This window comes from Petromyzon marinus, chromosome 54 (genome assembly GCF_048934315.1).
Source record: "Petromyzon marinus isolate PM22_M1 ecotype Great Lakes invasive population chromosome 54, UKy_Petmar_22M1.pri1.0, whole genome shotgun sequence".
Classification (NCBI taxonomy): Eukaryota; Metazoa; Chordata; class Hyperoartia; order Petromyzontiformes; family Petromyzontidae; genus Petromyzon; species Petromyzon marinus.
Genome location: NC_133720.1, coordinates 6,479,310 through 6,496,358, shown reverse-complemented (window position 1 = coordinate 6,496,358; position 17,049 = coordinate 6,479,310). Strand labels below are relative to the sequence as shown.

Sequence of the window (17,049 nt, the reverse complement as noted above, 5' to 3'; positions counted from 1 at the left end):
AACGTGTTGTCTATATTTATTTAAAGTTGCGCATTTTGATGTGACGTCACATTTCTCAACCTCCCCCCCCGTCCCCTCGTCACACATCGTCACAAATGTCTGACCCCCCCCCCTAAGTGCGTGACGTAATTTATGGGCGGCCCCAAACAACAGTGGCGACGAATATCTGAACTGGTCCTGGGACCCTCCACCCCACCCCGTGGTGGAGTCGGCCTTAAATGAGTAACCCGGTAAACATGCCAACGTTGAGCATCAGAATATTGTATTGACACTGGAGGAATCCGATGAGCTCTAAAGCTCTTTTTTTCACAGATGTCCAGTAGGTAGGGGAACGGTGTAAGAACGTTACAACAAACAGGACAAAAACGTGATCGTGCAAAAATACAAGTAAGCTTAACAAATCACCCAAACACGTACAAATACACCATCCCCATCCTAACCAGGCAAAGCCCCACCCAGGTATTAACTTATACTGGTAGGAACCTCCTGGTTACACCACCAGCCCACAGGGGATCATTGTGTCCGTCCGTCCGTCGTGCATCCAAAAATGGGAGGGGAGGGGCTGGGTGGGGAGGGAGGGGAGGGTGGGGAGGGGCTGGGTGGGGAGGGTGGGGAAGGGTTGGGTGGGGAGGGTGGGGAGGGGCTGAGTGGGGAGGGTGGGGAAGGGTTGGGTGGGGAGGGTGGGGAGGGGCTGGGTGGGGAGGGTGGGGTTGGGTGGGGGGTGGGAGGGGTGGGGCTGGGTGGAGAGGGGCTGGTCACCCCGTGGTGCCCTTATAAAACTCAACGTTTAACCTACTCACGCCGGCTTGTGACCGCCCTCACAGTCGGGCATATTTGCGGAATACACCACGTGGTGCCGCCGTTGACCCTGGCCACTGACCGAGCAACCCAACGTTCCTACCAGCTCCCTCCGCAGGACCCGGCCACCACAAAATGATAAGCAGCTCAACAAAGTAGCCCATCGTTTGGACATTCATAGCAGCAACAGAATCTAAATAATCTCAATGCAACGTTCGTAAATGTCCACGCGACCACGGGAAGACACGCAAACTCTAAAAATACAGCAGGCGATTAAGGGGCCGTCCATAAATGACGTCACGCACCTGGGGGGGGGGGCGTCAGACATTTGTGACGATGTGTGACGATGGGGGGGGGGGTTGGGAAATGTGACGTCACATCAAAATGCGTAACTTTAAATAAATATAAACACGTTCTACTTAATTAAATAGACTTTTTTAATAAATGTTTTCTCCTACAACATCAGAGTGCAGCGGCACATTAAATACGCACTACAATGACAATAGTTTAACGCGAATTGACGCATGTTTTATTATTGGGGGGGGGGGGCAGAGCTTTGTGACGTCATATTTGAGGGAGGGTCTGACTTTTCGTGATGCCGTATGACGATGTGGGACGGGGGGGGGGGTGTGAGAAATGTGACGTCACACCAAAATGCGAAACTTTAAATAAATATAGACAACACGTTCTAGTTATATTTTTGGTTCTTTCGGTAAAGTCACGTGACTTTACCGAAAGAACCAAGAATATGAATCCCTGCAGTCACGAAAGCTTTAAATCAAAATTTACGTTCTAGTTAATTAAATAGACTTTTTAATAAATGTTTTCTCCTACAACATCAGAGTGCAGCGGCACATTAAATACGCACTACAATGACAATAGTTTAACGCGATTTGAAGCATGTTTTATTATGGGGGGGGGGGGGGGCAGAGCTTTGTGACATCATATTTGAGGGAGGGTCTGACTTTTCGTGACGCCGTATGACGATTGGGGGGTGTGGGTCAAAAATCGTCCAAAACCGCGTGACGTCATTTATGGACGGGCCCTAAGGTAACGTCTCGCCAACGTTGGCGCCTGTCATACCGGATGGACCAACTTATCCATTGGATTGCGCTAACTCATAGTATGACCACGCAACGCAGCGAAACCAATCCGATTGTCACATTTAATGAACGGACCGCCGCAGGAGCAGTCGATTATTATATTATTATTATTATTGTCGATTTAGGTTTTAAGTCGATTTATTTGCCACAGCTCGATTACACGTGGCCGCGTTGCTGGGTAGTAAGTGTTATTTTCTAATTTGCTTAGGCCTAAAAAGTGCACAAATTGGCTATTATTCCCCACAAACTTTGCTTTTGTGACCAAGACAGTATCTAGTTTCAATGAGAAAACGTGGTGTGCATTTGTGTCATTCCATCACGTAAAATACTGATTACAAAAGCGAAGTTTGTGGGGAATAATAGCAATTTCCTATACTTTTGAGGCATAAGCAATTAGAAAATAACAATTATTACCCAGGAACAAAAATTGTGTTACATAGTGAATTATCCCACCCCTCCACGTGCGTTTAACATTAAACTCAACGCGCTCATCAGTAACACTCCGTGTGTGGTTTTAAAAGGAGAAAAAATATATATGTAGAATAGGCAACGTTTCGGGAAATGGCCCTTCATCGCAGATAAATAGGTCAGATAGAGTGGATGATGGTAAGCGTCGGAGGCTGCACTTTGTTTACGTCACGGGGTCCTGATGAGAATTATTTTGTCAAACTGTTTCCTGAAAAACAGTTTGTTAAATATCCACATATACATTATTAGTAGCTACTGAGTAAGGCAAACGTGTTACTAAGTTAACACATTTTTTATTGGTAAATTACTCCACCACGAGAGAAACTCACTAAAACTCGGCATATGTCTCATCATATATGTGCTACGAGGAAGGGCCCTTGTCCGAAACGTCGCCTGTTGAGTGTTTTCCTTTAAATGCCGATGTTATCGACACATTATTGGTTCAGTATAATCACGTGACATAGAGTCACGAGGAGGGTGGTGGGTGGTGGGGGCTAATGAAGCCATCTTACCACGGGACCGCGGCAACGTCACAGCAATCTGCATCCGCCATCTTACCACGGGGGACCGCGGCAACATTACAACGATCCGCTTCCGCCATCTTACCACGGGGGGGGGGACCGCGGCAACGCTAAGCAATCCGCTTCCGCCATCTTACTACGGGGGACGCAGCAACGTGGCAGCCTTACAGCGATACGCTTCCGCCATCTTACTACGGGGAACGCCCTGACGTCTTCGGGAGATTTCCCCCCCTCCACCGCCTTGAACGGCGTGCGGCCATATTGGGTGAGGTGGTGGGGGGGGGGAACCCGGCGGACCAATCCCGCGCGCTCTCGTCCGACGTCAACAGCCCTGGATCGAAGGCCACGTGACGTGAGGTGAGTGTGGGTGGGGTTTGTGTCTCGGCCAATCGCGTGCCGCCGCAGTGTGGAAGGGGATTGAGGAGTCGCCCCCCCCGCCCCATCACGGAGTCGACCGCCGCCCCCCGCAAACCGCCCGGGTCCTGCCGGGGGTCTCCCCTCGTCCACCCCCTCGTCCACCCCCTCACCACCGCCGCTTCTGTCTCTAGGCCATGGCGGACCGCAAGATCAACGAGGCGCTGGAGCATCTGGCGAGCGCAGAGAAGTGGTGCGGGAGGAAGATGCCCGAGCGACCCGCGCGTGACTGACAGTGACTGATCCTGTGGAAGCGATAGTGACTGATCCTGACTGACTGTCAGTGACTGATCCTGGGTGACCGTCAGTGACTGTCCGTGTGTGACTGTCAGTGACACTGCCCGTGTGACTGACACTGACTGATCCTGTGGAGCCGATGGTGACTGATCCTGACTGTCAGTGACGCTGCCCGTGTGACTGACACTGACTGATCCTGTGGAAACGATAGTGACTGATCCTGTGGAGCCGAAGTGACTGTCCCAGGGTTACTGTCAGTGACGCTCCCTGTGTGACGGACCCTGACTGATTCTGTGGAACCGATAGTGACTGATCCTGACTGACTGTCAGTGACTGATCCTAGGTGACCGACAGTGACGCTGCCTGTGTGACTGACAGTGACTGATCCTGTGGAGCCGAAGTGACTGCCCCAGGGTGACTGTCAGTGACGCTCCCTGTGTGACGGACCCTGACTGATTCTGTGGAACCGATAGTGACTGATCCTGTCTGACTGTCAGTGACTGTCCGTGTGTGACTGGCAGTGACTGATCCTGTGTAACCGATAGTGACTGTCCCTGTCTTAGTGACTGTTCGTGTGTGACTGACAGTGACGCTCTCTGTGTGACTGACAGTGACGCTCCCTGTGTGACTGACAGTGACTGTTCCTGTATAACCGTTAATGACTGTCGCTGTGTGACTTACAGTGACTGTCGCTGTGTGACTGCTCTTTGTAACTGACAGTGACTGTCGCTGTCAGACTGAAAGTGACTGATCTCTGTGAATGTGACTGATAGTGACTGATCCTGTCTGACTGTCAGTGACTCAGTGACGCTCCCTGTGTGACTGACGGTGACTGATCCTGTGTAGCCGTTAATGACTGAGCCTGTCTTAGTGACTGTTGCTGTGTGACCGACAGTGACGCTCTCTGTGTGACTGACAGTGACTGAGCCTGTCTTAGTGACTGTTGCTGTGTGACTGACAGTGACGCTCCCTGTGTTACTGACAGTGGCTGATCTTGTGTGACTGGCAGTGACTGTCCCTGTCAGACTGAAAGTGACTGATCTCTGTGAATGTGACTGATGGTGACTGTCGCTGTGTGACTGACAGTGACGCTCTTTGTGTGACTGATAGTGGCTAATCCTGTGTAACCAATAGTGACTGCCCTTGTCTGACGGATAGACTGTCGCTGTGTGACTGACAGTGACGCGCTCTGTGTGACTGACTGTGACTGTCGCTGTGTGACCGCGATTGTGACTGATAGTGACTGTCGCTGTGTGACTGACAGTGACGCGCTCTGTGTGACTGACAGTGACTGATCTTGTGTAACCAATAGTGACTGTCCCTGTCTGATGGATAGTGACTGTCGCTGTGTGACTGACAGTGACGTGCTCTGTGTGACTGACAGTGACTGTCCCTGTCAAACTGACAGTGACTGTTCCTGTGTGACTGTGGTTGTGACTGATAGTGCCTGTTGCTGTGTGACTGACAATCCCTGTGTGACTCAATGACTGTGTGACTGACAGTGACTGATCTTGTGTAACAGTGACTGTCCCTATGTGACTGACCCTGTGTGACTCTCCCTGTGTGACTGCCTGTAACTGTCCCTGTGTGAGTAACAGTGGCTGCTAGTGACTTCCCCTGAGTGACTGATAGTGTCTGTTCCTGTGACTTGACGGTGACTGTACCTGTGTGGGAGAGTATTTCCATACCTGGCACACCACATCCAATATGACATTTCGCTATGGCTGTGGCAACCCGTCACTTTCCACCTACACGAATATGTTCAGTGAGATATTGCTCCCTTCTGGCTTGCCCTACGTGATTGCCCTTTGCCGGCCATGACATGATGTCCATAGTTTGACCTGTGACCCCCTGTGACCCCCTGTGACCCCATGACCCCCCCCCGCCCTTCCCCTCCCCCTTGTTCCTCAGTCTCAAAACTGGGTTCCTCAAGTGGAAGCCGGACTATGACGGAGCCGCTTCAGAGTTCAGCAAAGCAGGTGGTAACCTGACCCCTATATGTGACCTCAACTCGTGACCCACGGTGGCGAGATGCTAGCTACCTCACCTGGTAATACAGAGGGGTCGTGGTTCGAGCCTGACCCCAACGCCTACTGTATGTTTACAATTTGCATGTCTATCTCCCCATGGTCGCGTGGATTCTTCTCCGGGTCCCTCCAGTTTTTTCCCCTCCACATTTAGAATCAACGTTGCATTTAGAGTATTTGGCTGCTATAAATTTCCACGTGATAAGCCACTTCGTTGAGCGATCATTTGTGGCTAGGTCACTGCTGAAAAAGAGCTGTATAGCTCAGTGGGGCCTTACCTGGCAAAATAAAAATATAGTTTTTTTCCCATATCTCTGACCTCCACCCCTGCCTGACACAAACCTCTGACCGACACAAACCTCTGACCCAAACCCTTGACGCAGACACCTACATTGACCGCTGACATCAACCACTGCCAAGGGTTGTTAAATGATAATCTGCATAGCGGTAATCGATGATCTTCACAATCAATTGGCGATTCCGAAAGTCAGATTTCCATAATTTGAGGATGATTTTTAGGAGGAAGAGGCGCACGCAACATGCCCGCCCATTAACTTAACTGTTGTGTACCCATTCATACCACTGGGTGGACAAGCGGTGGGATGGGTGGATTTAAGAAACTTGCACCATTGTTTCTACTGGACGTGTGTGAAAACAACTACTAGACAAAAAAGAGCATCATAGCTCATTTAATTTCTCCAGTATAAATATTAAGCTTTTCTGATTCTGCTTCCACTGCCACCTTGTGTGCCGTACATGGCCTTCATAGGTGCTCGCCAACAGCAGTCCCCCCCCCCCCCACAGCCTCTATAGACTACATGGGGATCTGTGTGTGTACTCGTGTGTTCTATTACTCGTGGGGAGCGGTAGTGTAGCGGTTAGCGCACTGCGCTACGAACCCGGCAACCCGGGTTCAATTCCCGCTCTCGGGCAATACCAGTGACAATTATCCTCCCCTAGGTCTACTCAGCGTCAAATGAGTACCTGGTGCAGTGTGTGAACATCGCCACTGGGGAGACGAAGGCGGTCGGGCGTGGTGCTGGCCACCCACCCCCTCGTGTACCGTTCCATCCTTCATAGGTGCTCGCTAACAGCACTTGCCCCAACAGTCTGTTAAAGGGTATACGGGGGATCTTCGTCTTTGTCCTGCGAGTGTGTAATTGTGTTCTTGTGTGTGTGTGTGTGCGTGTGTGTGTCTCAGCGGTGGCGTTTAAGAACGCCAAGCAGTACGATCAGGCCAAGGAGGCCTACCTCAAGGAGGCGCAGTCGCACAAATTCAACCAGGCGTATCCTGCTTGGCCCGGTGGCCACAACCCACGCTCGCGCTGATGGGAGTGGTAACCCACCCCTCCACCCCCCTGCCCCCGCGCTCAACAATAACCCTTCTCTACTGGTACATCCGAGCCATGTCAGCACGCAGTCAGCACGCAGTCAGCACGGCATGGGTGACTTTCCACCGCTGGCTGTTTGCAGAGCCGAGCCGGAACCGGGCCGTGCTACAGTGGCCTCGCAAGGCATTTGAATCGGGTTCGGGGGGCCCGAGAAGCGCCAGGGACGTGGCTAACGATGCGCGCAACGCTTGTAACGTACAATGTAAACAGAGCGTCGACGCGTCAACTGCACGTGTCTTCCAGTCACGTGTGACGATGGTGGCACAGCTAGGCTTTGTGCAGTGGAAAAAGCCACCCGTCCCTCCTGACCCGTGCCAGCTTAATAAATGTATAACAAATAATATTGTTAAGTGTATTCCTATACGTGAACCTTCATCCTTAACCTCCGCTCTCAGGCTCTTCCACTCTGCAAAGTAAGTATTCACTGCGGGACGCTCAACATTCTGGCTGCTACTCATGCTGCGGTCAAACCTCTCCTGACCTGATATGTAGCAGAACCCGAGTTCAAGTACGGGTCGCAGGTGGACTCGGCCAATCACGTGCAGCCCCCGCAGCCATATAAAACCTCAACCTTTCGACTAATGCACCTACAAGACATTAACATGCCAATTTGTAACATTGCCTAAAACTTACTGGAATGATACGGTCAGAGTTTAAACCACTGGTCCAGAGTTTGCTCGTCTTGAAACAATGCACCTAAAACTATGCTGTGCCAAAAAGGCCGTCGTGTAAAATGGGGTCGTGTAAGAAATACATTTTTTTATGCGGACAGACGGATATGTGAAGGATGCATTGTTGTTATATTCCCCACAACGACAGGAACGATGATTTGTATAACAATCCGTCCGGGTGGCCCAGTGGTGGAGCGAGTAGCTCGCAGTCGGAAGGTCGCGAGTTTAAACCCTGTTTGGGCGTGGGATTAGCTCAACCCATCATAGAAAGTGGGGTGTGTGCCGGGGGATGGGGTCAGAAAAAACGTGGAATAGAGGAGAGAGAGCAACGCTGTGGCATAGCCCTGAGCCAGCACCAACGACAAGACCCAGGGGCAGCCAGCGCAGCACCCAACCCAGCGGCAGCTGGGGCAGCGGTAAACACCAACAACAAGACCTAGGGGCAGCCAGGGCAGCAAAAAAACACAACATCAACGAGATGTAGGGGCAAGCCTGGGCAGCACCAACACAGGGGCAGCTGGAACAGCAGCAACAACAACAACAAGACCTCGGGTAGCCAGGGCAGCACCAACAATATCAACGAAGACATTAGGGCAGACAGGGCAGCAACAACCCAGCACCAACAACAGCAGGCCCCAGGGGCAGCCAGGGTTAGCACCAGGGCATGTTTGGGAGGCCGATGGATAAACGAGTTACCAGGGCTCGTGATGCACGCGCGGAGTCGATGTTTACGTCGATGGAAATTAAAGTTCACATCAAACTCCGATTGTAAGCCCCTCGCACATGTGGGTATGGAGCATCTGAGCCATAAGCTCAAGGGCAAAGAGGAGGAATATGAGGCCAGATTGCCCTCCCCCCCCCTCCATACCACACCTGAAATTAGCTAGCTGGATGGAGGACCGGGAGACGGGGACCAACGACAAGGCATATAGCCCCTTGCGACCAGACGGGAGACGGGCTCGGAGGGGTGGAGGGCAAGTACGAACGCTCATTAGCCGCCTTTTATGTTTATTTTATTTGAGGGTGATTTGGTTACACCCCCCCTTCCTTTCCTTGTCACCCCCCCCCCCCCCCCTTAAATACCTACCTCACCCCCACCGTGGTGCCCCTGCTGTTCGGGGCAGCGGCTCCGCTCCCCCTCCTTCCTACCCCCCCCCCTTCCCGCCACTCTCTTTAACTGGGTTAACTCGCGCCATCGTGATCAAGCGTACGACGCGACGCGCTGCAACGGGTAGCGCGTCACTGCCCCAAAAGGGAACGCTTTTGTTGTTGGAAATCGCACCGAGAAAAACGGCAGCGTCGCATTCTAGGCTCTCGCGGCGGCCCCGCCACGGCCACACCAAACGAGACGGGAAGTAATCGCACGGCGAACGGCACGAGGCGGGGAAATGGCTCTTCACGCGGGATCGCGGCGCTCAATCGCGAATGTTTATCTGGGCGGCGGGTATTTGCCAATGGCTGCGGTGAACACCGGCGCCTGTTGATTGTGTGCTTGTGCGTCTCGTCGCAGGGCGTACGAACAGGCGGGGATGATGCTGAAGGTAACGGCGCCCGTGTGTGTGTGCGCGCGTGCGTGCGTGCGCGTGGGAGAGCGGTGGCGCAGCGGTTGGCGCAGCGCGCTACGAACCCGCTGAGTCGAGATTGCCGCTCGCGGCCGACATCGGTGGTGAACACCCGAACCGGTGCTGGGCCTCCCTTAGATCGACTCGGCCTTAAATGAGGAGCTGGCGCAACGTGTACAACATCAGCACTGGGGAGACAAAGGCGGTCGGGGGTGTCGTGCTGGCCACCCACCCCCTTCGTGCGCCGCGTTTGTGCCGTCCGTCATAGCTGCCACTCGCTTTAGTATTGCGCGTGTGCACCTGCGCGTGCGCGCGTGGCAGGAGATGCAGCGTCTGCCCGAGGCCGTGGACCTGATTGAGCGCGCGAGCACCATGTACCTGGAGAACGGCACTCCGGACACTGCCGCCATCGCGCTGGAGCGCGCCGGCAAGTACGGCTTCCAGGCTGCAAGCACGCAGCAGAAACACGTTCACACACACACACACGTGCAAACATAGCCAGGATACACACACGCAGCCGGCATACAGCCAAGGTATACTCAAACAGTCACACGCAGCCGTGATACAGCCGGGATACACACACACAGCTGAGTCACACACAGCCGGGAAACAGCTGGAGTACGCCACACATATCTGGGGTGGTTACTCATAGCACACAGCTGGGCTCCACACACACACACACTGGACAGCCGGGATACACTACACGTGACTTCTTGACCCCCAGGCTGGTGGAGACGGTGAATCTGGACAAGGCCATCGAGCTGTTCCGGGCTGCAGGGGCTGTGTACGAGGTGAGGGGGAGGGGTGAGGGGTCAAGAGATGGGGTGAGGAGAGGAATGAAGGGTGAGCCGACAGGGTGAGGAGTGTCGAGGGGGGGGGATGTGTGGGGTGCGGTAGAGTGCGTGAAGTGTGTGTGTTAGACCGGGGATGTGCTAGTTTGAGGTCATGACCCTGCGTGCACCCCCCCCCGCGCGTGACCCCCCCCCCCCGCGCGTGACCCCCCCCCCGCGCGTGACCCCCCCCCCGCGCGTGACCCCCCCCCGCGCGTGACCCCCCCCCGCGCGTGACCCCCCCCCCGTGCGTGACCCCCCCCCCCCCCGCGCGTGACCCCCCCCGCGCGTGACCCCCCCCCCCCGCGCGTGACCCCCCCCCCCCGCGCGTGACCCCCCCCCCCGCGCGTGACCCCCCCCCCCCGCGCGTGACCCCCCCCCCCCGCGCGTGACCCCCCCCCCCGCGCGTGACCCCCCCCCCCGCGCGTGACCCCCCCCCCCGCGCGTGACCCCCCCCCCCCCCCCGCGCGTGACCCCCCCCACCTGCGACCCCCCCCACCTGCGACCTCCCCCCACCTGCGACCCCCCCCACATGCGACCCCCCCCACCTGCGTGTCCATCTCTTGTCAGAATGAGGAGAGGATGCGCCAAGCCGCAGAAATGTTGGACGGATCTCGCGGCTCCTGGTGCGAGGAGAGAGGTACACGTGAACACAAAGACCCCCCCACATAGCCTTTAGCAGACTGTTGGGGCAAGTGCTATGTGCGAGCGCCGATTAACGCCTGCACGACACATGGAGGGGTGGGTAGCCAGCACCCCATCCGCACCAGGTATTCATTTTAGGCCGAGTCGACCTAGGAGAGGCCCAGGACAAGGTTCAGATATTCGTCACCGATGTTGGCCGGGAAGCAGGAATCGAACTCGGTTTGCTGCACACACACACACACGTACACACAATAACAACAACAGCCGCCATTCGTCACTAATTTCCGGTGTTGTCACCACGGCGCCTGTGCCAGGCTAGGTGTACTTTAAGGCTATCACCCGAAGTTTACAAGGTTCGCCGGTGGCAGGAGGTCTTGGGGACAGACCACCTGTGCCCCCTACGCGTACAACCACCCCTGCAAACCCGCATATACACGTGTACACACGTCCACACATACGTTCAAACATGTACACAGACATGCGCACGTACGCACATGTACAAATGTGCACACACATGTCCACTAACGTGCAATGTTCCACATCCGTTGCATATGTCTGAACCTGTGCAACGCTATGCCTCTGTGTCTCTGTGCCCCCATGTCTTTATTTTCCTATGGCCCTGTTTTCCCCGTACAACCGTTGTCCTATAACTCTGTGTTCCCATGTCCCCCTGTGTCCCCCATGTCCCTGTGTCCGCTGTATCCCCATGTCCCCTTCTGTTCGCGCTCCCGGTGTCTCCTTGTCCAGGCTGGACGAGGCGGTTGTGTCTCTGCAAAAGGAGAAGCTCATGTGTCGTGACCTTGAGAATTACGCCACCTGCAACAAGGTGGGTGTCCCTCCCTCCATTCCACCCCCACTCCTTTCACTTCTTTTCCCCCCACCCTCCCTCCCTCCCTCGAGTCTCAAGACTGCATTGGGATGTTTGGCCGTGTATTGAAATCTATTCGTGAGAGTTTGGCTTTGTGTGGGAGGAAACCGGAGAACCGGGAGAAAGCCCACCATACCTTGTGGTGATGTTGTGACGATGCTGCGGCGATGGTCATGTTGTGATGATGCTACGGAGATGCTGCCGGTGGTGTTGCGACGGCGCTTTGGCGATGCTGCAGCAACGTTGCGGTGATGTTGCGATGCGTGGCTGTGCCGTCACAGAAAACCATCTCCCAGGTGCTGGTTCACCTGCACCGCAATGACTACGTCGCGGCGGAGAAGTGCGTGCGGGAGAGCTACAGGTGAACAGATTAAATACAGACGGCACCATACAAACGGAACACGGTACAGACGGAACACCGTACAGACGGAACACCGTACAGACGGAACACCGTACAGACGGAACACCATACAGACGGAACACCGTACTGACGGAACACCGTACAGACGGAACACCGTACTGACGGAACACCGTACTGACGGAACACCGTACTGACGGAACACCGTACAGACGGAACACCGTACTGATGGATAACCGTACAAGCCGCACCATACAGACCGCGCCCTACAGACGGCACCATACAGACCGCGCCCTACAGACGGCACCATACAGACCGCACCCTACAGACGGCACCATACAGACCGCGCCCTACAGACGGCACCATACAGACCGCGCCCTACAGACGGCACCATACAGACCGCGCCCTACAGACGGCACCATACAGACCGCACCCTACAGACGGCACCATACAGACGGCAGTATCAGACCGCACCCTACAGACGGCACCATACAGACCGCACCCTACAGACGGCACCATACAGACCGCACCCTACAGACCGCGCTCCACAAAGGGCACCCTACAGAGGGTCGGGCGTGGTGCTGGCCACCCACCCCTTCATGTGCCGCGTCGGCCTTCGTAGGTGCTGCTCGCGAACAGCACTTGTCCCGAAAGTCTGTTAAGGCCACACGGAGGGGGTGGGGGACCTTTGTCTCTGTGGCGCAGCATCCCGGGCTTCACGGCGAGCGAGGACTGTGCGGCCCTGGAGCAGCTGCTGGAGGCGTTCGACCAGCAGGACCCCGACGCCGTCTCCGCCGTGTGTAGCTCCCCGCTCTTCAAGTACATGGACAATGACGTGCGTCACGCACACGCAGCGCACACACGCAGCGCACACACGCAGCGCACGCACGCAGCGCACACACGCAGCGCACACACGCAGCGCACACACGCAGCGCACACACACAGCGCACACACGCAGCGCACACACGCAGCGCACGCACGCAGCGCACACACGCAGCGCACGCACGCAGCGCACACGCAGCGCACACGCGCATAGTAGCACACGTGCAGCACCTTCGCAGTACACGCGTAGTAGACGCACGCACGGCAGTGCATGCGCAGCACATTCACAGTACGCACGTACTAGATGCACGGCACGTGGGGTGCATGCGCAGCACATTCACTCACAGTACACTCGCAAGCACACACACGGACACGTAGTACATACGCACGGCACGCGGGGCACACGCACGCACAGGATTCACACGCGCAGCACTTGCACGCCGGTGGTGGTGCAAGTAATGATGATGGTGCTAATGCTGGCTGTTGTGATGGTGTGGTTGATGGGGGGGGGGGTGGTGATGGTAGTGGTGGTGGCAGGAGTGTTGATGGTGGTGGGTGGTAGTAATGATGATGGTGCTTTTAGTTGTTGTAAGTCCGGTGATGGTGATGGCGGTGGTGATGGTGACGGGCGTGGCGATGACAACGATGCTGATGGTAGCGATGACGGTGGTCGTGGCGATGGGTGTTTGACGTTCGGTGACGTGTGCACACAGTACACCAAGCTGGCGCGGAGTCTGCAAGTGGTGGGGGTGCCGTCCAAGAGGAAAGTGGAGTCTCCACTGGCCGGGTCCGGGGGGGGCGATGGGCCCCAAGCGGGGGCCACCTCCCCCGGCGGGGGGGGCGAGGAGGACGATGAGTACGCGGGGGGGCTCTGCTAAACGTACACGCATGAACACGCATGAACACGTACGCACGCACAAACAGACGGACGTATACGCGCGCACACACACGCGCGCGCACGCTTACATCCGTACACACGTGCAAGATCATCCCCCTGTGTAGCGTTTCACAGATTGTTGGTGCTGTTACAGTGCACAGTGGGGTGGTGTGGCTAAGATCAACGCCCGGCCACCTTTGTCTCCCCCCAGTGCTGATGTTTGACACACCGCACCAGGTACTCTGGCAAGGCCGAGTCGACGTATGGGAGTCCCAGGACCGGTTCAGATATTCGCTGTCAGTGTTAATGGCCGTGAGCGGGAACAGAACTCGGGTCGCCGGGTTCGCAGCCCAGTGTGCTAACCGCTGCGCCACCGCTCCCATCGTCACTAATTGCACGTACATACACACATGCACACAGGAAGACAAAATGCTGTTCGCGAGCATCGATGAAGGTCCTATACAGCGCTATAGGCACACACACATTTACGCACATCCATACGTATGTATATAAAGTACATATGAACACAAAAACAAAGAAAAAGATCCCCCGTGTAGCCGTTAACCGACTGTTGGGGCAAGTGCTGTTAGCGAGTAGCACCTATGAAGGCTGACACGGCACACGAGACACATAGACAAATATACAAACACACAGACTACATTTCAACACTCATTCGCTGCTCGTTTTAATTTTATTTTGGGGGGTGGGGGCAGGGTGGGGAGGAAATGTGGAGTCACGTGCTATTGCACCCACCATATCACACCTGGCCCACGTGGGTTCCTCTCTATAACTGTGTTGCGATTAACTAAAATAAGAATATTTATCATCTTTATCGCTGGTATAGAAACCCAAACCCCCCCCCCCCACTCCCGTGTCGTGGTGACCGTGTCAAGTATTTTTTGTTCCGTTCCGTGGACCCTCTGACGGCAAGGCCGAACCTTCGCCTGCCAGCCTGCTTAGCGGTGACGTCACAAGGGGGGGGCGGGGGACCCCTAATGTCCGGGCCATGCAGCGGCGGCGTCGTCGTCGTCGACGATTCACAGATCGGGGCACACGGCGCTTACCGTGAGAACGCCGCTGGTGCGTCGAGTGGGGGGTCGCGGGTTTTTTTGGGGGGGGGACGGGGGGGGACCCCCGCGATGTTTCTCCTACGATACGATTCCGCGCCGATCCCATCGTCCCCTTGGCCGCATTGTCGTCGTGTCGTTGTGATTCTTCTCTCGTTTCCTTTCGTAAATGTTTCACTTGCTGATGAAAACAAAAAAAAGAACGATCGAAATCGCAAACGCAAAAAATCGCCCGTTATTTTTTTTTGGGATCCGTTTTATTTGTTTATTTTCAGGCGGGAAGCCACGCAGCGACCGGTCCATATGTGCGTCTCGTTAACGTGTGTTTGCTACGGTATGTTGAACTTCCTCCGCGCCGTACGTAGCCAACCGTGTAAATCGGAGGTGCGGGGAAGGGCGACAAGTTAAACGCACACACACAAAAAAAACGTCACAACGTTTCGTCGTTACGACGTTTCGGCGGTGTCTGCACCGCGTGGGTGATCATGGTGGTGCGACGCGCAACACCAAGGGCAACACCAATCCAGGAGAGCCACGCGGCAGGGGTGTAAGGAACCTTAAATGTAAAACCAACGGCTTCCTTACGTCAATGGGAAAACCCACCGCCAGTGTCGCCCATTTAATGTGTGCACACGCAGACACGGATTCCCATTTAACAGCCTTCAACAGACTGTTGGGGCAAGTGCTGTTACTGAACACCTACGAAGGCCGACACGGCGCACGAGGGGGTGGGTGGCCAGCACCACACCCGGCCGCCTTTGCCTCCCCCCAACTACTGATGATTTACACACAGCGCCAGGTACTAATTTGAAGCCTAGTCGACTGAGGGGAGGCCCAGGAGGAGTTTAAATATTCGCCACCGTTATTTCTCGTGAGCGGGTATTGAACTCGGTTCCGCTGGGTTCATAGCGCAGCGTTCTAACTGCTGCACCACCCCTTTATTCCGAGCCCTATTCCCCAATTATCATGGTTTCAGCTCACCGTGTAAGTGGGACAACGATTCTCTCGCAGTAAAATATTTCGAACGTTCGACGCTCGTACGCGTGACAATTTAATTTGACAATATAATCTGTGTCGGGTGGTGGAGGATCTTGCGACACAAATTTGAGCAGGTCGTTACGTAACCCCGAAAATAAATTACGAATTGTGATGTTGGCTACGAAATCGTACGTTGTGAACGATGATTGAAGGTCCAAATAAACAGCTATTATTTAAATTCAAGTCAAAAGTCATTTCCCGGCAAAAATGCGCAAGCATTGATGTGTCGCTTAAATTCTGTTTACCGCCCTGAGCCAGTGATGGAAATTCCACGACCTCATGGTGGGAGGCGAATCTGTCCATAGGACAACTTCATTTTATCAACCCCAGACAGCTGATGATTCAGCTGTGTCGGGTGGAGGAGGGGTCTACGACACAACATTGGCATTGTACTCGCGCGGCAATCTGACCCACACAGAGGGATCGCAATACGATGCAATGATTTTACATTTAAGCTTCCTCTTCTCCTATAATGCGGCGGTTACGTTCCTGAATAACACCGCGCTATGGAAAAAAGCGTTATAAATAATATATTATGTCGGGTAAAGCACAGACGTGAGATGCATATGCAGGCTGAACAGAGACAGGCCCGTGGGTAGCATGGAGAAGCATCCAGCAGCATCCCGCCTTGTGTGATGCTACGCTGAAGGCAGCCGTACAACCGCTTACACTCGCGTGACGTAAATCTGTTCACTCAATCGCGTTATGAAAAGATGTGTTCCCCGATACATTTGTCACGTTATTAAAACACGCATTATAGGAGAACAGACTACCGCAATGGGAGACTGCTGCTATCGTCATCATCGTGGGAATCAATATCGTATTGTCGTATCGTGAAGAATCCTTATCGCGGCAACCCCAGTTGTAAGTGAACTAGACATTTGTTGTAAATGTGATTTCCCCCCCCCCCCCCGAATGTGTTCACGCGTTCTACCCTGACGGAATAAACATCGACCCGCTGCTTGTGTCATCATCAATCGTCAGCCATGGTCAGTCCACTGCTGGACAAAGGCCTCCCCAAGTCCGCCTCTCACGATTCTGCAGTGTAGCAATCCACCCAGGACCTTTCCTGCACCTACGAGCCGATTTTAATCATCGCTCCATCTCCCCGGTGGACGGCCCTTTCTCCGAGAAGCGTTCCATTGCTTGTCTGCCGCTCAGTTTGTTGCCCTTGCCCAGCACCTCTGATCAGCACGGTTGGCTACGTACGGTGCGAAAGAAGTTCAAGATACAGGGACTCCTCTACTTTTATACTGACCGAGGCCACGCCCCCCTTCTCGATCATTCTCACTGACTATGGATGCTCGCTCCACCGACAAACTCCACCGTCCTCTTCCGTCACCTGACCACGC

At 54.7% G+C, this 17,049-nt stretch overlaps 1 protein-coding gene across 1 annotated transcript; it reads left to right on the top strand.

Moving 5' to 3' along the window:
* Nucleotides 1-3,307: 3,307 nt before the first annotated feature.
* Nucleotides 3,308-16,657, top strand: NAPG (NSF attachment protein gamma). The gene is given in 13 exon segments (XM_076052136.1): nt 3,308-3,497; nt 5,453-5,520; nt 6,770-6,854; nt 7,355-7,372; nt 9,141-9,171; nt 9,514-9,623; nt 9,917-9,983; nt 10,593-10,623; nt 10,626-10,662; nt 11,415-11,493; nt 11,817-11,896; nt 12,599-12,728; nt 13,429-16,657. Coding segments are annotated over 13 exon segments (957 nt in total). The 5' UTR covers nt 3,308-3,441; the 3' UTR covers nt 13,594-16,657.
* The last annotated feature ends 392 nt before the right edge of the window (nt 16,658-17,049 follow it).